This window comes from Bombina bombina, chromosome 2, assembly GCF_027579735.1.
Source record: "Bombina bombina isolate aBomBom1 chromosome 2, aBomBom1.pri, whole genome shotgun sequence".
Lineage (NCBI taxonomy): Eukaryota > Metazoa > Chordata > Amphibia > Anura > Bombinatoridae > Bombina > Bombina bombina.
The window spans coordinates 310553690-310576153 of NC_069500.1; the positions used below are offsets into that span (position 1 = coordinate 310553690).

The 22464-nt window shown below is 35.9% G+C and overlaps 1 protein-coding gene across 2 annotated transcripts in view; it reads left to right on the top strand.

The window, feature by feature from the left end:
* The first annotated feature begins 2399 nt into the window (after positions 1 to 2399).
* SLC12A2 (solute carrier family 12 member 2) overlaps positions 2400 to 22464 on the top strand; it is a 368917-nt gene continuing 348852 nt past the window's right edge. Inside the window, exons 1-2 of one of the 2 annotated variants that reach the window (XM_053701642.1) lie at positions 2400 to 2496; positions 3777 to 4469. In XM_053701642.1, coding sequence (XP_053557617.1) covers positions 3855 to 4469 — 615 coding nt within the window. In that variant the 5' untranslated portion in view covers positions 2400 to 2496; positions 3777 to 3854. Of the gene's footprint in view, positions 2497 to 3642; positions 4470 to 22464 lie in introns of those variants that run through there. The other variant, XM_053701641.1, reaches the window with a different exon arrangement.

Below are 22464 nucleotides of genomic sequence, written 5' to 3' on the forward strand. Positions count from 1 at the left end.
AAAATCATATACATATATATTTACACTTTGCTGCCATCGCTGCGCTACTTACCCCCTTCGCTGCTCGAGGTTCTCATGTCGTGTCTCACACATAGATATTCACTTTCTCACAAACTCTCTCACACATGCTCACACACTAACACACTCACACACACACTCACAAGGACACTAACACTCTCTCACACACACACACACTTTCACAAACACTCTCACACACAAATACACTCACTCGTTTGCACACAGACTCACACACACGGAAAGAAACTGACAAACACAAACACACACACTCTCTCACACAAAGACATTTGCACACACTGACACACTCTCACACACACAAAACCATTGGCATGTGTAGTTTGTTGAAAATGCACGTCATCTTTTTTGGCTGTGGCTATTTCCCACCAAACCCGGACATTTGCATGTCTGGGCCTTACTCAGCTTCAAACCCAGACACACAAATGGAATTCTGAACTGCCTGGGTCACTCCCGCACAGGTGGCAGCCCTAATTTGATTGGACCTCAGATCAAATCACTGGCCCTGCAACCCCTATCAGTCACACATCCATATAAATCTTTGGTAAGACTTCTGGCTCTGAAGACTCCCTTTAAGCCACATGCCCAAATCAGACCTCAGATCAGAACCCTGGACATGCAGACTCTGTTAGTCGCATACTCATATAAATCTCTGATCAGACCTCTATACTTGCAGACTCTCTATTAACGACATTTGCATATAAGACCTCAGATCAAACACCTTACCACGCAGATCCTGTCAAATACTCATCCACATAAAGCTCACACCACCAGCCCTGCAAACTTTCTATCAGCCATATGCCTAAATTAGACCTCAGATGAGAACCCTGGTCATGGAACCCCTCTATACCTCTTGCACACATCAGAACTTAGATTAGAACCCAGGGCCATAGTTCATTACAGACAGGTTCCCTGGTTGGGATTGTTCTCTGCTTGTTCATCAATAGCAATGCCACACCAGCACGTTACAAAAAAAGGCAGATAATTCTAAGGTTCAGATTAATAGAAATAATACAAAACATAAATAAAGGCTCTGTTATGGGGACATTTCTTGCAGGTCTGTGGAAATCTAAACTGAAATAACCATTTAAAATTAGCCCAAACAGTTTTAGTTTCAAAGTTATGCTGCTTAATGGGACACAACCCCCCCCCCCAAATATTTTGTGATTCAGATAGAGTGTAACATTTTAAACAACTTTCTGTTTTACTTCTATCATCAAATTTACTTCCTTCTTTTATTTTGAAAAGCAGGTAGGAAGGTGTAGGACCATGCATGTGACTGGAGAAACATAAAAGTAGTTTTATAACTGTTATACATTTGCAAGAACAGTAGGTGGCAGCAGTCTTTCCTGTCATCTACTGCTCAAGAAAGAAAGGTGCACACCACCTATATAGATATCACTTTAACAAAGAATACCATGATGAGAATGAAGTGAAATTTGATAAAAGAAGTTGATTTTTTTTTTATTCTATGCTATTTCATGAAAAATGTTTTGGCTTTTTATGTCCCTTTAATTATTTATGAAAATTAGTGTGGCCTGTCATTATTTTCCAGGAAGAATGGTAACCCTATCTTTTCCCATGTGGTGCGGTATATGTTGTCTGAGAGCTCATTGCACTGAAAAATGGACTGGGGGAGGGAAGTGAGGAAAGAGCACAGTTTCCTGGTTGCCAAGTACATGCCAGCCAGCCAGCTTAATTAAAGCACCAGCGGTACTGCCATGACTCCAGTAATATCCGGTAGTACTACTGCTGTTATAAGAGGGGAGGCAGAGAAGCAGAAGCCCAGAAGGTCTTTACCCCAATAAATAAATAAATAAAAAATGCACATGAGTAGTGGTGTGCCCCTACTGGTGTGCCCTACGGCAAATGCTTGGTTGGTTTGCCTATGTGCCACTGCCAAGCCAGACCTGGTTGAAAAAATAGGCAAAATTCCAGGAGGCATTTTACCCCCGCCATCTCGACTAGACGCTATGCAGATGTAATATGAGCATTCATTATATAATTTATATTTCAATCTGTTCATCTACTCAGCATCCACCTTAAGTGAGGCATGGTGGTTTGGAGCTCAAGGTTAGTTTAGCGAGAATCTCTCATGAAGCCGCATTTATTGACTCCCGCCTATATTCTCTTTGTTAAATTAAGGTGGAAACCCCCATCTTACACACAGTTTAATTAATTACAAAATTGTGTTGAGCAGTCTTTTAATTAACAATGCGACATAAACCTAAATAATTAATTGTCTTATAAATGTATGATGATACTTTTTAATCAGCGTATATCCTTCGTCAAAACTCAAGCGACACTGTGCAACTCCTCCTTATGTGACGTAAGTGAGGTGGGGGCGGGTTTGAGAGAGACTGAATCTGAATCTGATACGAGACCAGCCGGGGGCACTGGGCAGAAAGTCGAGGGCTGCAGCAAAGCAGCAGCTTAGAAAAGGGTTATTATACAGCTGTAGAGGTAAGGGAATACCCGTGTGGGTGCATTTAGGTGATAAACGTGCCTAGCAACAGCCTTTGCCCTGTTTAATAGACTTTGCCAGGCACCGGGGAGAAAAGCAGGCGACCATGCATCCTTTGTACATATGCTGCATGGGAAGGCTAGAGATGCTGACTTATTGTTTGCGTTGTAGTTGCGTGCATGCAGTTTGCTGCGATTGCCTAGTTTAACCGGTATTGATTCTATCTGTGGAAAATGTGTAGGGAGGCAGCACACATGGCATTTTCAGGGAGGGGAATATTTGCAGCACCAGTTGTGCTCCTTGTACATGCCATGGATGCTGATGGCATGTCTTACAATATTCGTGCTGAATTCAGGCGTTTCTAAATAACTTTAAGCACCTTGGATACAGGGAGATAAAGTCGAATATTGAATTGTTAATTAAAACTGGAAAACGTGGATGATTTGATTTGCAATATACTTGTGTTGCTGATGACAAGAAATACAATATATACAGTACTCCTCCCCAGTCGTATACTGCATAAACGAAGATGTTATTTGTACCTATACCATGCATTTGATCCATCTGTGTTTAATTTGTAATGTAACACATCAATACTTTTTTTTTTTTCTACTGTATTAAAAAAAAAAAAAAACGCTAAAGGAATAAAGGAGTATTAAGTCAGCACTATCCCAAGGTCACAGAACAGAGATGACACTGAATTCCAAGAAGATAATGCCTTGATTTTTAGTGCTGTTATTGATTATATGGGTATTGTAGTATTGGCATTCCTTTAACATTGGCTTTTATTTTTGTTGTTGGTTAGTTTGGTAATAAAATACGCAAGAGGTTTCCAGTAAGTTACTATGTTCATTTTGCTGCCATTTCACTTGGTGGGATGCACTGAGCAGAGACAGCCTTCACTTCTCAGTAGTATCACACACAAACTGTACTGTATATTTGCCGTTAATGGCAATAAGAGGTGTCTCTCCGCCCTGTACTCCTCCCCCTTTTCGTACAATACCCACATTCATTATCGTTCCTTTGCACTGAATAGCTAAAAGTAGGAGGCATTTGCGTTAGGTGTATCTCTGTTTAATGTATAAGGAGGTGGTATTTTTATCCATTGTAGGAGGCTCCACACGTTTAGACATACTGGTCTCTGAGCTTTGTTCCTGCTGTCTCAGTTTGAGCAGAAGGCAGGGTGTGAGAAGGGGCAAGAACTGTGCAGCTGGCTTAATAAAAATTGAATGTGTTTCATATCTAAGCTCTGTTCTAATTTTTCTGTTTCTTCTTTTAGTGTCAGAACTCAGTGTTTTTATTTTAAGTAATTTGGCAACTTCATCATTGACTGGCAGATCAAGACAAACAGCAACCCATGGAGAAGGAAAAGTTAAGCTCTACACAAACTGAACAAGAAAAACCTTCAGCCTATCATGGTTTACGTTCATCTCCTCCTCCACCATCAAGCCTGGATGCAGATGAGCTGCAAACTGATGAGGGGGGCAGACCTTTGGGGCCCACTCCAAGCCAAAGCCGTTTCCAGGTGGATTTAGTTACTGAGGGATCTCGGGCAGCTGCAGCACTGGGTCAGGAATCCATGGACACGCAGCAGCCTGGAGATGGTGTCACACACAGGGGAAGAGGGGGCTCAGGTAGTGAGGAAGCCAAAGGACGCTTCAGAGTAAACTTTGTGGACCCTGCAGAGCCTGAGGGCAGCTCACCAGAAATGACAGGGGGAGATGGAGCAGGCAGTGGTGGGGTGAGCTTTCAGAATGGGGATACTGTACTAAGTGAAGGTAGTCTGCATTCTGGTGGGGCTGGGCATCACTACCATTATGATACTCATACTAACACATATTACCTGAGAACCTTTGGACATAACACTATTGATGCCGTACCTAGGATAGACTTTTACCGCCATACTGCAGCGGACCTGGGTGAGAAGTTGCTGCGACCTAGCTTGGCTGAGCTTCACGATGAACTAGACAAGGTAAGAAAAACACTTAGGAAAGTATGTTTGTATAGATCTATTTGTAGGTGCAGATTTATTAGACATACTTGTACGTCATTCTGTTTGGTCAAATATTTTGTTAGAACATTTTAACTGTTCTTACTTAAAGGGATATAAAACCGAAAAGTTTATCTTTTGTGCTTCTTTCCCATATTCTGTTTTGAAGAGATACCTAGGTAGGCATCTGGAGCTCTACATGGCAGGAAATATTGCAAATGGATAACATGCTTGCAAACAGCTGCCATATAGTGCTCCAGAAATGGGCTGCTCCTAAGCATACGGCTCTTTTTTTTCTTTTCAACAAAAGATACCAAGAGAAAAAAGAAAATTGATAATATAAGAAAATTCAAAATTTGTTTAAAATCACATCTTTTAAAGGGATATGAATCCCATTTTTTTTTTCTTTAATGATTCAGATAGAGCATGCAAGTTTCTAATTTACTCCTATTATGAATTTTTCTTCATTCTCTTGGTATCTTTAGTTGAAAATACAGGAATGTAAAGCTTAGGAGCCAGCCCGTTTTTTGTTCAGCACCTGGGTAACGCTTGCTGATTAGTGACTAAATGCTCTCTATCTAAATCATGAAAGAAACTATTTGAGTTTCATATCGCTTTAAGATACGTTTATTTTAATGAAGTACTTTTTCCCTTTGGGCATTATGGATTGTCTTCCGGTAGATGGTACTATATAAGCATTTGACACTGTTGTTGCCATTACAATGTAGCAGTCAGGAATGCTCGTTCACTGGAAACACCTGGGGGCTCAGAGAGAGACCATTATGTCACTTTACATAATAGTACAGGAGTCTGTTGATAGTAATTAACTTCTTAGCTGATCCTGTAGGACTTTTTATTTAAAATCCCACAATAACCATAAAATAACTATTTTTGTTGCATCTTGTAGATGTTTTGTTGTGCTGAATAAACATTTTAAGCTTCTCCCTCTTAAACTATGACAACGGTTCTGTTTTAAATACATTATTATTATAAAGGGGTATAAATATGCAAGAGCACAAAGCGTTAGCACATTTTTCTTATTGCACTGTTGTCTGCATATAACTGTGTTTAACATCTGCAAAGGGATTAGTTAGGGATAGTTAGTCTGCTCCACAGCACTGCAGCAATACACTACTGGGAGCTAGCTTAAATGCATCTGATGAGCCAGTGACAAGAGGCATATGTGTATAGCCACCGATCACCTGCTTCCATAAGTGCACTGCTGCTACTAAATCCACCTAATTTGCTTTTCAACAAAGGATACCAAGAAAATTAATTACATTTAACAATAGAAGTAACTTGAAAGTGTATTAAAGGACCAGTTAATACAGAAGTATGTATAATCAACAAATGCATAATAAAAAGATAATGCAGTAGCACATAGTCTGAACTTCAAAAGAGTAGTAGATTTTTTTTTTAATTTTTTTTTTTTTTCTGACAAATTTTAAAGTTATTTCTATTTCCACTCCCCCTGTATCATGTGACAGCCATCAGCCAATCACAAATGCATATATGTATATTCTGTGAATTCTTGCACATGCTCAATAGGAGCTGGTGCCTCAAAAAGTGCAAATATAAAGACTGCACATTTTGTTAATGTAAATTTGAAAGATGTTTACAATTGCTGCTATCTGAATCATGACATTTTAACGTTAGTGTCCCTTTAAAATTGCATGCGCAGAGTCATGAATGTTCAATTGTGACTTTCATGTCACTTTAAATATAAGCAAAATTAAATTTCCCATGTTATTTTAGCCATGTGACTAATAACATACTCAGTTGTTATAAAGCAATAAAATTCCTAACATAAACATTTCTAGGTGTGTGTGTTTTTTTTTTTTTTTTTCTCAACTAATTTACATAACTTCGTAGAACATTTTTAACAAATTTAGTGACAGACTGATTTGGATCCGCAGAAAAGTAAGATCTATGTACAACCTTTTGACATAGGCATAATGTAAGGTAAATAATAAAGCATGTTGGTTATATGTATCTCCCTTTTTATTATGACTTTAAAATGGTTTAAGATTTGTGGAAGAACGTTTACAATGAAACAGAAATGACCCAGAGTTTTTCATGTTGGAGCACTTTAATTTTCTAACTATAACGGCCACTGTTTTGAAGCACACAACTGTTATTAAGCAGACCTTATAACTAATAGCTAGGGATGCACCGATACCAAGTATTTGCATGAGTACTTGTACTCGTGCAAATGCACCGATACTTAAACCGATACCTCCACTTCCTACCCATATGCTATCTTGTGGCGTTTTTTCAAACTGCACGTTCCCATTTAATTTTAAACTGGAGTGGAGACAAAACTAAAAATTGTTTACTACTGTTCTGCCAATACAAATTGCTGTTATTTGTATTATTGTAGGAGAAATCACTGTACCTCATTCAGACAAACCCATGAAGTACTGGGCAGTTAATAAACAGATTTCCAGCTCTGGCTAAAATGGCCCAAAAATATCTTTCTGCCCCATGCAGTAGTGTGGAAAGTGAAAGACTGTTCAACTTAGAGTCGAACCTCCATACAAATGTCAGATTGATGTTATATAACAGCCCTACAACCCAATTGTATCACCCCTTTAAATGTAATATTTTATTGTAATATTTATTTATAAACATGTTCAGTGAACTTTGTGATAAATAAAACTTATTATTACAGTCCTTTATAATTATAAAGAAGGAATCTTAAATAATTAGTCTGTATTGTGCTTGGTAAACTGTCACATGACATTAAAAAAAAAAGTATCGGTAATTGGTATCGGCGAGTATTTGAAAACAAGTATCGGTGCTTGTACTAAGTCATAAAAAAATGGTATCGGTGCAACCCTACTAATAGCTATTACATCAGCTTAAAGAGAAATAAAACACAATTTTTTTTTTAAATTTTATTCTCTAAATAATGAAATACATTTTTTTTTGGGTTTACATGATTCAGATAGAGCATACAATGTAAAACAACTTTCCAATTTTACTTTTAGCAAATTTGCTTCTTTCTTTTGGTACCTTTTTGTTGAAGGAGCAGCAAAGCACTATTGGCAGTTTGCTGAACTCATCAGGTCAGCCAATGACTTGAGTTCTTCACAACATGCACTTCCTGTTAGAAACAGCTTTTTATTTGTTTTTTTTAATGGGAAAGTAAATGTTTTAACATGGTTTATATAATTATCTTTTCTATGTATGATAAAGAACTTGAGATTAATGTCCCGGGTTGTGTGTGAGGATTTTGTTTGAATTACTGCACGATTGTGTACTGATCAGAGGCACGATATGTTGTTTGTTCGAACATGTGTGTTTTTACTGAGCTGAACTGAGCTCTTTTATTCTTAACAAAATGAGTGAAAATAGAATTTGTGTGTTTAAGAGCCTTTTAGCACAATCATATCTTCAATCTCCTTTTACTTATCACATTTACCATTTGTTTATCACTTTAATATCCCACTTTTTTTGTGGCCCTAAAAGTAATCATGAACTTTTGTTTATCTTTGGTACGTTAGCATGCTGATTTTAGTTCCTTTTAAACTTTACTACCGCTTATTATTATTTTTTTCCCCCTGCTATGATATGCAAAGGGAAGGAAGTTGTTTTGTCATTCAAATGTCACAATGTGCTTTACAAAAACCTTTTACATGTGTTAGAACATGACACATTCTGTGTCATGTAGATGCTGTCTTAAGTGTAAATTTAGGTGCATTCTTTGGAACAAAAACAAAATGCTGACACGCAGGAGCCCTATTCAACAATGGCAAGCGCACAAAGCCTTTGGAATCTATCAACTCCAATGAGGCTTGTGACTTTAGAGTGGGTTTTGGAATGGAATTTGATGGGTAGATTCTATTCTGTATGCACATAATTTAGATGATCCTAACTTGCAGTGTAATAATTCAATTTTTTTTTAAAGTCACAGAAACCTTGTGACTGACCTTTAGTTTATGCTTTAATGCATCTTTTTAGTGGTTTACCTTTTTAAACTGCTGCAATACCAGAACAGATACACAAGTGATAAACGTACAGATGTACCTCTGATATATTTGCGGTTTTGGTTCCAGACCACAGCAATAAATTGAATATAGCAATAAAGTGAGTTGCACTATTTTCTTTCCCAGTGCATATAAAAGTTATATTTACACTATACTGTAGTCTATTAAATGTGCAATGGTATAGTGTTTTTGAAATGCAAAAAAACTTGCTCACCTTGTAAGACTTTAAACATGTGAGGCATGTGATGTTCACGGAAGGGATATGTATCTCTATCTGTGTTAAAGATGCGTCTTTATTTTCTGTTACCTGCTCTTGTAGTATCAGAGTATTTCAGATGGTTTACATCTTGTCATAGGAAAACAAATGACTCTCCAGTCACAATGCTGATATAAAAGAGGATTTATTGTTGAATACATCTATGCAGTAAGGTGTAAAGATCCAGGCTTTCACCTATGCATAGTTCAAGATAAACAAATTACTTTGTGAAATGCCTATGCAGTATAAATATTTTTGTTTTAAACTATAGCCAATTAAATACAGTTCTTAAAAATAAATATATTTGTCCGTTATTTGGCTCAACGTAAAGACAGCAATTATCTCCCTCTTATGTGTAAACCAGGATAGGTTCAATCTAAAGCAGCAAGGACATGGAACAAAGCTGTTGTCCACACTTCTTTTCAGCACATCCATATTTTTAATAAAAAAATGTAGAAAATACAGAGAGGAATGGCATAATAATACCTTATGGATAAAGCATTTTACAGTTTATCTTTGGCCCGGGCATCCAAAATATATCAGAAGGGATAACCAAGGGAAGCTATTGTTTCACTGATAAACAATCATTTGTGGGCAATATCTGAAAATTGGGGGGAGGGGAAACATGGTCAGTGTCCCATGGTGAGGTATAACAATCTGCACATACTGTTTTCATTTGATAAATCTCATGATTCTGTGGATATCATAACCCAAATAGCTTTATCTATCAGGACATGTCCAATGGAAATAAATTAAGAACAAGGGTGTTCTGTGAAACTTGAGTAAACGGGGCACGGGAGTTGCAATAAAGAGACATGAAACTCAATATTTTTATTTTGGGATTTAGATAAAGCATGTGATTTTTATTTTTTATTTTTTTTATTTTATTTTTTTAAACCACTTTCTAATTTACTTCTGTTATTAAATTTTCTTAATTCTCTTGGTATCCTTTGATACTATAGGATAACCCTGTCTACTCTAGTAAGAAATGGCTGCTCCAGATAAAACATGGCGGATGGAGTTAAGCTACTGAAAAACAATTGCAGCAAACAGAGTTGATTCATCCAGAAACATTTCACTCATGTAGTATGATTTATTGCAAAACAGCAGAACGTATTGTAATTACAAGATGTTTGCTGTCCCTTTTTATAAAGGGGTTAAAATAGTTTTGATTATCCAAATGACTATTATAGTCAGAGGCCTACAGTTCTTACTGGAGCATTTGGTTGCTTATTAATCTGTACTAGAAAAAGGACAGATGTGAAAGTGTTTTTAGCAATTAAGACAGTTGCATGCAACATATGGTTTTCTGTTTCACACTCTGGTGCTAATGACGGCTCAGAGCGCATGCTGCTTAGAAGCCTGTATCTCAGACATCTAAGCAGCTACAGACCCCCAAGACCCACCGTTGGAAAGGTAATCGCCTAACCTTTCCAACAGCGTAAGATCTGAAATAAATAAAGTTAAAAAAAATATTTGTAAAAACCCTTTAAGAAAACCTTAGCACCCAGGTGGGAAAGTGCTTAGCACTCAAAGGGTTAATGGAATATTCAAGCATGAGCCATAACATGAGACTTTTTTTTTTTTTTTTTATCCACCCTTTTGCAATATCTAACTGTGAACCTTAATTTTTGAAGTATCTTGTTTGACAAGGTAATTTTTTTTAAATACCTATATCAACACTGCTTTAGAAAATGGTTACTGTAATCGATTTGGTGTTTGACTTTTTCCTGCATATTCTCTATCTTTGTGTATATTAAGTGTTTATTCTCAGCCCCCCCTTTGAAGTGTGTGTGTGTATGTACAGTTGTGCTCATAAGTTTACATACCCTGGCAGAATTTATAATTTTTTTTGGCCATTTTTTTAGAGAATATGAATGATAACAAAAAACCTTTTCTTTCACTCATGGTTGGCGTTTGGCTGAAGCTATTTATTATCAATCAACTGTGTTTACTCTTTTTAAATCAGAATGACAACAGAAACTACCCAAATGACCCTGATCACAAGTTTACATACCCTGGTGATTTTGGCCTGATAACAAGTTGAGACGAAGGGGTTTGAATGACTATTAAAGGTAACCATCCTCACCTGTGATCTGTTTTCTTGTAATTAGTGTGTGTATAAAAGGTCAATGAGTTTCTGTACTCCTGACAGACCCTTGCATCTTTCATCCAGTGCTGCACTGACGTTTCTGGATTCTGAGTAATTGGGAAAGCAAAATAATTGTCAAAAGATCTGGTGGAAAAGGTAGTTGAACTGTATAAAACAGGAAAGGGATATAAAAAGATATCCAAGGCATTGAGAATGCAAATCGGCAGTGTTCAAACTCTAATCAAGAAGTGGAAAATGAGGGGTTCTGTCAAAACCAAACTATGGTCAGGTAGACCAACTAAAATTTAACCAAAACTGCAAGGAAAATTGTTCGGGATGCAAAGAAAAACCCACAAAAACTTCAGGTGAAATACAGGACTCTCTGAAAACGTGGTGTGGCTGTTTCAAGATGCACTTGAAGAAAGATGGGCTGCATGGTCGAGTCGCCAGAAGAAAGCCATTACTACGCAAATGCCACAAAGTATCCCACTTACAATATGCAAAACACAGAGACAAGCCTCAAACCTTCTGGCACAAAGTCATTTGGAGTGATGAGACCAAAATTGAGCTTTTTGGACACAACCATAAACGCTACATTTGGAGAGGAGTCAACAAGGCCTATGATGAAAGGTACACCATTCCTACTGTGAAACACGAAGGTGGCTCGCTGATGTTTTGGGGATGTGTGAGCTACAAATGCACAGGAAATTTTGGTCAAAATTGATGGCAAGATGAATGCAGTATGTTATAAAAAATTACTGGAGGACAATTTGCATTCATCAGCCCGGAAGCTGCACATGGGACATACTTGGACATTCCAACATGACAATGATCCTAAACACAAGGCCAAGTCGACCTGTCATTGGCTACAGCAGAATAAAGTGAAGGTTCTTTTGTGGCCATCTCAGTCTCCTGACCTCAATATCATTGAACCAATCTGGAGAGATCTCAAACGTGCAGTTCATACAAGACAGCTCAAGAATTTACAGGAACTGGATGCTTTTTGCCAGGAAGAATGGGCAGCTTTACCATCTGAGAAGATAAAGAGCCTCATCCACAAATACCACAAAAGATGTCAAGCTGTCATTGCTGTTAAAGGGTGAAATACACAGTATTAAGAACTGGGGTATGTAAACTTTTGATCAGGGTCATTTGGGTAGTTTCTGTTTTTATGATTTTAAAAAGAGTAAACACAGTGTTTGGCTGAAGCCATTTATTATCAAATCAACTAACAATGAATGAAAGAGAAAAGTTTTTGTTATCATTCATATTTTCTGAAAAATGGCCAAGAAATCATAAATTCTGCCAGGGTATGTAAACTGTATGTATTATAGGCATTCTCATAAATTAGCCCCCCCCCCAAGTGTATTTTTGGTAAATGGTAACACGTGTGTCTTTATTTTTCGAGGAGACTCTAAATGCCAATTTTCATGTCTGCAACGTCGTTGGTTTGTGAGTTTTAGGTATCCTCATAAAAAAGTTCACCCCCCTTTTTCACCCCCTTAGGGACGTAATTTCCATAAATCCTTCCTTAGTGGGTGCCTACGTCATAAAAACAATGTACCTCCCAAATTTAATGTTCCTAGGTTAAACGGTTTGAGCTGGGCGTTGATGAAACTTTTATTACATCTACTGACATTATCCATATTGCGACTAGGCCCATGCCTAATGAGAAAAGGTCTGGTAGCAGGAGCGAGCTACATTGTTTAATGGCGCAATCGGGCCGGCTGTGACTAGACCAGCGTGCCTGACGCACTTAGGGGAAACAAACAGACCCGCTCAGTAGAGCCAGGAGAGGCGTACAGTAAGTACTGATGTTATATATGCACTATGTGCAGAATTATGTAACATTATTTTGTAAGTTTACTGGTCCTTTAACTAATCAAATACATATATTAAATCTTTGCCACTACCTTTTTTTTTTTTTTTTTAGTCCTTAGCCTATTTAGAGAGTGGATGTGACTGCTCTATTCATCACAGCCCAGCCAAAAGAGGAAATGAAGAGGGTGGGGGGTCGGAGGAGCAGACAATACCAATTCCAATTAAGATTATAAATTTTATATATATATATATATATACATACATACATACATACATACATACATACATACATACATACATACATACATACATACATACATACATACATACACATACACACACACACGGCCCTCGTTTTACAACGGTTCAATTTACACCATTTCAGAATAACAACCTTTTTTTTCCCAGTCGTGACTGCTATTGAAAAGCAGTGCATTTATTAAAATAGCTGGTAGGTGGAGCTGTCTGCTTTTGTTGCAGCAAAGCCAAGCAAGCTGAAATTAATCAGTTTAACCAGACCTGAGCTATCGAGCAGATTTCAAAGGAACAAGAACTTCCTGTCTATAAATCAGTCCAGATTGGAATGCATAGAAAGAACTGTTTACAGAAAAATGCAAGTGAAGTCTGTGTTGTGTGATTAATTTATTAGGTTTATAATGCTGTTTAGCAAAAGTTTTTATTCATTTAACTTAGTTTAATTATATATTCTGTGTTGTGTGATTATTTTATTAGGTTTATAATGCTGTTTAGCATTTTAAAGTCTTCATTTCAAAGCTTTAAAAATAATGTATTAGGTGTTACTCATGACAATTTTGAGAGGGGCCTGGAACCTAACTCCTTGACTTCCCATTGACTTACATTATAAACTGGGTTTCAATTTACAATGGTTTCGATTTACAACCATTTCTTCCGGAACCTAACCCCAGCGTAAACTGAAATTTACCATCAATTTAAACATATTGGAAAATTTACATTGGGGTTTAGTAAAGTGATAGTAAACTCTCCCCTTTTTTAAAAACAGATCTGGAATGTTAGTGATATTTTTAGATGGAGTTTAATTCATCTGTAACAAAGATGCGTTATAACCTTTTTTAAATATAGTTATGAAATTCAAATACCCGCCGCCTTCTTAAAGTCATTTTTTCTGTGAGCTAATGGTTTGAATTGTTGTCCAATCCGTGCTCTAGCTACAACAAAAGTGCCATATGGGGAGAGCGCTGATTGGACAACAATTCTAACCATTAACTCACAGAAAAATTTACTTTTGAAGTGGACGTCAGAGTGCGGGGCATTTGAATTTAATATCTATATTAAAAAGTAAGTTATAGCACATCTTCATTACACCTGATGAATTAAAATCCATCTAAAATATTGCTGACATTCCCATTCCAGATCTGATTTTAAAAAAGGTAGAGTTTGCCATCACTTTAAATATAAGTCATTAAAACAAAAGTTAAAAGGACCTGAAAGCCAATTTTTTTTTCTTTCGCGATTTAGAAAGAGCATATAATTTTATAAACAACTTTCTAATTTACTTCTATTATATAATTTGCTTCATTCTCTTGATATCACTTGCTGAAAAGCATATCTAGATATGCTCAGTAGCTGCTGATTGGTTGCTGCACCTAGAGGCTTTGTGTGATTGGCTCACACATGTGCATTGCTATTTCTTCAACAAAGGATATCTAAAGAATTGAGCAAATTAGATAATAGAAGTAAATTGGAAAATTGTTTAAAATTGCATGCCCTATCTGAATCATGAAATTTTAATTTTGACTAGACTGTCCCTTAACACATTTATATAATACTTGGCTGCCAACCAGAATATTGAGATACAAAGAAAAAGAGAGAATAAAATTTAGGAGCCTGAAGTAAACTTTTATGAGCTGTGGGTCTATTGCTTTAAAATCTAAAAGTTTAACCTCTTAAAGCGACAATCTAGTATAAACTAAACTTTCATTATTCAGATATGACTTTTAATTTTAATCAACTTTCCAATTTACTTTTATCATCAAATTAGCTTTTTTCTGTTGGTATTCTTAGTTTAAACTAAACATAGGTAGGCTCATATGCTAATTTCTAAGCCTTTGAGGGCTGTCTCTTATCACATGCTTTTTAAATCTCTTTTCAGCACAAAGAGACAGAAAGTACACATGGGCCATATAGATAACACTGTGTTCAGGCACAGGGGGTTATTTAAGATCTAGCACAAAACAATGCTAAATGTAAGACAATAGAAAATAACAAGTCACAGTCATGTGATTAGGGGGGCTGGAAGAAGGTTCCTAGATACAAGGTAATCACGGAGGTAAAAAATGTATTAATATAACTGTGTTGGTTATGCAAAACTGGGAAATGGGTAATAAAGGGATTATCTATCTTTTAAAACAATAACAATTCTATGGTAGACTGTCCCTTTAAGTGCAGGTAGCGACAAATGATTGTCATTGTTTTATTAAGTGTGCATAACAACCACGTATCTGTAAGGGGGCACTCTGAGTTCAGCTCTCACCCCCCACTTTTATCCCCACTTCCCTGGTGGCCAAGTGATCCGGGGATGCTGGTGTCCTCATCAAGCCCCAGAGAATTTGAAGTGCCGGGCTGCTGCACAGGACTTGAGGAAACTGGATTGGGGGTTTAAAGGGACACTGAACCCACATTTTTTTTCTTTTGGGATTAAGCTAGAGCATGCAATTTTAAGCAACTTTCTAATTTTACTCCTATTATCAAATTGTCTTCATTCTCTTGGTATCTTTATTTCAAATGCAAGAATGTAAGTTTAGATCCTGGCCCATTTTTGTCGAACAACCTGGGTTGTCCTTGCTAATTGGTGGATAAATTAATCCACCTATAAAAGTGATGTTCAGAGTCTGAACCAAAAAACCCTTAGATGCCTTCTTTTTCAAATAAAGATAGCAAGAGAACAAAGAAAAATAAATAGGAATAAATTAGAAAGTTGCTTAAAAATGCATGCTCTATCTGAATCACAAAAGAAAATTTTTTTGGGTTCAGTGTCCCTTTACAGGGCAATTATACACTAATTTTTTCTTTGCATAAATGTTTTGTAGATGGTCTATTTATATAGCCCATCAATTTTTTTTTTTTATAGTTTTGCTTATTTTTAAATAATATTGCTCTGATTTTCAGACTCCTAACCAAGCCCCAAAGTTTTATGTGAATACCGTCGGCTACCTTCTCCAGCTTGCTCCTGTTTGTGTAAAGGGTCTTTTCATATGTAAAAGAAGGGGGAGGGGGGAGTGTCTGATATTTTCCATTTGCAGTGGGCTTTCCAGCTACCTTTTCAACAGAGCTAACCTGTGAGCTTCTAAGTAAGTTTTTAAACAGTTTTGTAATGGATTTTTATGTCAGTATCTGTGCATCTTATTCTTTATAGTAATGTCTATTACATGCAGTTATATGAAAATGAGTGTATACTGTCCCTTTAAGTATGTTATCCCCTCAATTTAAGCTCTCTTAAACCCTAAATCTTCCTAAGACCCACTGTTTGAAAGTCAGTGTGTGTGTGTCTTGGGGGCATAATGTTTCAGCAAATTTAATAAAAAAAAAAAAAAAAAAAAAGCCACACACTGTTTGCAGGCTGAGTATATCTAGGTGCTTATAACAGGTCATCAGAAAGGCCTAGAAACCCCCCAGGACCTCTGATTTCAAAGCTTAGAAGCATCTCTTTAAAATAAAGCCCCCTTTTATAGTTGTGGTGTTTGTGGGGGTTTTTCCCCTATGTCCAGATTATATACATATATCCAAATGCCCTTATTTATATTAGGATAACCACTTCTTCTTTTGACTATAGAGTTAGTTGAGAAACACACATTCACATATTGTTTTTGCAAGCTTGTTTATAATATGTAGAATTCTTACGTGTCTGCTGTTTTCAGAAGACTAAAACATAGGGGTGTCAGAATTTTACATTTTTAAATACGCCCATATGAGGCATTTTAGACAAAACCCATAATGTCATTTTCATTATATTTGGATCATAAATTCATCTTAAAGAGCATAGTTTTCCTAGCTTTAATTTAAAATTGAGCAGTAGATTTGGAGATATACAACCTCAATTCCAAAAAGTTGGGACAGTATGGAAAATGCAAAAAGAGTAATTTTAAAAATGCAATTCACCCTGTACTATATTGAAAACACATTTAGTGTTTTACTTTGTATATTTTCAAAAATACATTAAATTTACACTCATTTCAAATCTGACTGCAACACGTTCCAAAAAAGTTGGGACAGGGACAATTGAGGACTAATAGCGATGTGACAAGTTGAAATAAGAAGGTGATGTGAGGCAGTCTTCTAATCATAGTTTATAAGGAGCCTCCAAAAAAGACCTAGTTCTTCAAGAGCAAGAATGAGTCGAGGCGCGCCAATCTGCCAACAGATGCGTCAGCGAATAATCCAACACTTTTTGAGAACAACATTCCCCAAAGACAAATCGGTAGGATTTTGGGCATTTCACCTTCTATAATGCACAATATAATTGAAAGATTAAAGGAATCCAGGTAAATCTTAGTGTGTAAAGGTCGAAAACCACTTCTGAATGCGCGTGATCTCCAATCCCTCAGACGTCACTGTCTCAAAAACCGTCATGAGTCTGTAATGGATAACCTGACTTTGGCATGGTAATAATTTGGTAAACATTTGTCAGTCAACACCATTCGCCACTGCATCCACGTATGCAAGTTAAGGCTTTACTATGCAAAGCAGAAGCCATACATCAACATTGACCAGAAGTGCCGCTGACTTCTCTGGGCTCTGTCTCATCTGAGACATTCTGCCTGGATTACAAGCACATGGTTGCGTTAGCAGAGAGTGCGGGTGCTAGCATGGCCTGACTGCAGTCCTGACCTATCTCATATTGAGAATGCGTGACGTATTATGAAGCGCAAAATAAGGCAACAAAGGCCCCGTACAGTTGCACAGCTGAATACATGCATACTGGATGAATGGGTAAATTCCGCTTGCTAAACTTAACCAAAGGGTGTCTTCAGTACCCAAACGCTTAATAAGTTTTATTAAAAGAAAAGGTGATGTTACGCAGTGGGAAACTGTCCCAACTTTTTTGAAAAGTATTGCAGTCATCAGATTTGAAATGAGTGTATATTTTAAAAAAATACATTAAATTCACAAAGTAAAACATCAAATAATGTGTTTTCAATATAGTACAGGGTGAATATATATATATTTTTTTGCATTTTCCATACCGTCCCAACTTTTTCGGAATTGGGGTTGTAGAATTTCAAGGTGGTGGTGGTGTGCTGCTGTGTGTGTGCAAGTGCAGCAGTAGGAAAAAAAAAAAAAAAAAGACCCATAGGGAATTGTGTGAATATGCACAGATCCCTTTTTGATTACCAGACTGCCCTAACTATAATGTATACTATTTTTTTTTTTTTTTGTGAGTTTTTGTCTGGAGTAACTTTGATTTTACTATGTATTAAATGATCAGCACTTTATCATGCAGCATACTGGGGTAGCACACAGAATTGTTTGTTTAAATTTCCATAAAGAAAGAGCTGAAACGTAATTTCTTGTTTCATTGTTCAACCGACAATTTAAACCCTGCCAAGAATGTTTGTGTGTTTGTTTTTTTTTTTTTAAATATATCATTTGAACCCCATAAAATCTCATAGATTTGGAACATATTTTTTCCATGGTCTGATTAAACATTTTAAGAGAGGTCAAAATTTGAAATATGCATTTTTGCAAAATACTTCCATTAGCTAAAATGCTTTTAGCAAAAGTTTTATTACTGGGGGGGTTCCTTCTTTTTTTGCAGCATATGCACATATCCTGTGAGGGCCGTGCACCAGTATTCAAACACAATACTTTCCCAGAGAGTCAGTGGTGGCTTGTATGACACAAATGTATCTCTTCACAGAAGCAATACACATCATCTTAAACTCTCCGAACTTTTAAAGGGACCGTCAACGCCAGAATTTTTGTTGTTCAAAAAGAAAGATAATCCCTTTATTACCCATTTCTCAGTTTTGCATAACCAAAACTGTTATAGAAATACAATTTTTACCTCTGTGATTACCTTGTATCTATGCTTCTGCAAACTTCCCCCTTATTTCAGTTCTTTTGACAGACTTGCATTTTAGCCAATCAGTGCTCACTCCAGGGTAACTTGACGTGCATGAGCTCAATGTTATCTATATGAAACACATGAACTAATGCCCTCTAGTGGTCAAAATGCATGCAGATTAGAGGCAGTCTTCAAGGTCTAAGAAATTAGCATATGCACCTCCTAGGTTTAGCTTTCAACTAAGAATACCAAGAGAACAAAGCAAAATTGGTGATAAAAGTAAATTCCCTATTTAAATCATGGGTTTTTTTTTTGTTTTTTTTTTGGATGTGACTGTCCCTTTAATACTGGGGCACAGGCCCCTACAGGATATGCGAGTATGCCACAGAAAAAAAACGGTAATAATTTTTGCTAATGGAAGTATATTGCACAAAATGCTCCTTTTTTAAAATCAAAATGCATTTATGCACATTTCAATGTTGACCTTTTCTATCCCTTTAAGAAGATAATGTAGGGAGGGAGGGATGATATTCCCCTTTTTTTTTTTTTTTTTTTTTTTTTTTTTTTTTTTTTTTTTAAAGCGTACGTACTTGATGTCCAATACCGTGTATTGTGATTGTATAAAGCAGTTGGACACTTTATTTTAAGAGCAAGGCTCAGCAAATGATGGATGCCAAGTTGCCATGGTTACTAGAACCTGACCTGGTATCTAGTAAATTACTCTCTTAACTGCTCTTGGTTCTTGGGGTAAGGTCAAATCTGTGAACGTTAACTTGCACATGAGTGCAGTGTGTAATCTGACATCCAACTCTTCTCATAGAACTGTGCAGTTAGACACCAGTTCTCCCAGTGACCTTCATAGGTCATTATGCTGGTGAGCTCTGTAGATTTATAATCAATATGTTAATGCCACAAAGGGTTTTGAAGGGCAACAGGATCGGGATATTTTTTAGGAAAATTCTATACAGTCTTGTCACACAAATCGGCACTCCACACACCAGTGTAATACTTCAAACTTTTTTTTTTTTTTTTTTTAATTAAATGTTTTCCTGCTTATTTGCCTTACACCTTGTACATTATATTGACAAGTCTGTATTCTGTGTTTATTTGGTCCCCCCCGCAGTAAGCTCGGCATCATATTCGATTAATTTTACTACTGAAGATTTTACTTAAAGGGACAGTCTAGCCTGAATGAAACTTTCATGATTCAGATAGGGCATGTGATTTTAAAGAACTTTTCAAATTTGTCAAAAGTCTGTCAAAAGAACTGAATAAAGTGGGCAGTATGCAGAGGATTCGATACAAGTTAATTATTTATATATATATATATATATATATATATATATATATATATATATATATATATATATATATATATATATATATATATATATATATATATATATATATATATATATGTCATAGATAGGATAGCACAATCTTACTAAGGTAATGCCACGGTGCTCTGCTAATATCATAACAATTCTCTCCAAAAAGCAGGCAGCTCACTGGTCTTTGCAGTAAAACTTTATTGTTTCAGTTTAACGAAACGTTTGTTTTTTAAACTGAAACAATAAATTCTAAGTTTTATTGCAAAGACCAGTGAGCTGCCTGCTTTTTGGAGAGAATATATATATATATATATATATATATATATATATATATATATATATATATATATATATATATATATATATATATATATATATATATATATATATATATATATATATATATATATATATATATATATATATATATATATATATATATATATATATATATTACAGTGTTGGTTATGCAAAACTGGGGAATGGGTAATAAAGAGATTATCTATTTAAACTATAAAAATTCTGGAGTAGACTGTCCCTTTTTAAGCTGGCGTTTAATGCCTGTGTTCTGAGGTACCACAGAATAGTGCGAGTGCTATAGATTTATATATAATTTATACAAAGGTGGGAAAGTATGGTTTTCTCAAACCCTGCAATATGCTAAAGGGTAATATTTTAATTGGATAAACATAACATTTTATAGAACCTTTTATAGGACGTAATTTGTTTTCTTAAATCATCCATGGCAGTGATGTGTGTATTTAGTTCAGTACAATTCAATCTGTCATTGGCAAACTCGGTGTTCTCCACAGAAAAAATTGTCAGACGGGTGGAATTATGCTGTATTTGCATAATTTAAGATACATCTATTTAATGGTAATTTGTGCAATAAAATGTGAACTCATTTTAGCTTATTTGTGGTTACAATTTTAGCCGGTCCGTAAAATCAGCCAGGTGGTGCTCCCGCTAAAAAGGTCCTAGGGAAAACACTGCTATGTATAACCGAGCCATAGGACTCTACTGGTATATTGAGTTCAGGAACGTCCATTTTTTTTTTTTCTTCATAAACCCCCCCCCCCCATGCATTGTAATATTTTCAGCATTGTTTCATTAAAATGATAATGATAAAAATGTAAGTGTCATGGCCTTTTAAGCACCATTCTGTTGTTCTCGACCTTTGCAAATATTTCAAAGCTGGCTGTTAGATTAAAATGTAAACATCTGCCTTTGTATTAGTCTTACTTAGTAGATAGTAAACAGCACCATACACTTATGATTCGCATAGACGGTTTGTTTAAAGTTTCACTGTTAGTAAAGTGATTGACTTTGCCTATTGCTGGGTTTAGTTCTGGTTTCCCTCAACCTGTTCATCTTGTTACATGTTAAAGGGACAGTAAAGTCAAAAATTAAAAATTCATGAATCAAATAGAACAAGCCATTTTTCCAGTGTACTAATATTAACACATTTGAATTGTTTTCTAGGTATCTGTTGGAGAGTAAAACTAGGTAGGCTGATGGAAGCTTAGGAACGGGATATTTGCATTCTAAGTCACAATTGTTTCCAACTATGTATAACATTGCTATTAACATTGTTGTAAACACTACTGCCAGACAAGAGAACTAAGCAAAATTGATAATAGAAGTAAACTGGAAAGTTGTTTCAAACTTAATGATCAATCAAATCCATTTGTTTTTAATTTGTTAATGACAGTTAAATGACTACTGTCCCTTTTTAAAGGGACATTAAATACTAAAAAATCCTAGACATAAGTGTATTCAAAACAAATATTAACCTGTGAAAAATATGCAGATATAGTTAGTTTTTTTTATTAAAGGGACACTAAACCCAACATTTTTCTTTCATGATCCAGGTAGAGAATACAATTTGAAACAACATTACAATTTACTTCTATTATCTAATTTGCTTAAATCTTTAGATATCCTTTGTTGAAGAAATAGCAATGCACATGGGTTAGCCAATCACACAAGGCATCTATGTGCAACAGCCAATCAGCAGCTACTGAGCCTATCTAGATATGCTTTTCAGTAAATTATATCAAGAGAATTAGGCAAATTAGATAATAGAAGGGAATTAGAAAGTTGTTTAAAATGACATGCGCTATCTAAATCACAAAAGAAAAAAATTGGGTTTCATATCCCTTTAAGTAATAGGTTACAACATGGCAGCACCCATCTTTAAAAAAAACAACAACAAAAAACAACTTATTTTATCTTCCAGTTAGGAAGAGTTGTAAATGAGCTGATAAAAGGAACAATCTCATGGTGTTCAATCTCCCCTTTAACCATTAAGGGACTGTTAGAAACACAATCAGCTAGATTATAGGTGGATTGCAAAATATTGTTTCTATGAAAGCTATATTTGCGCTACACTTAGCAATACCAGCACACGAAAATGTGTACTTGTATTATGTTAGGTGCAATTTG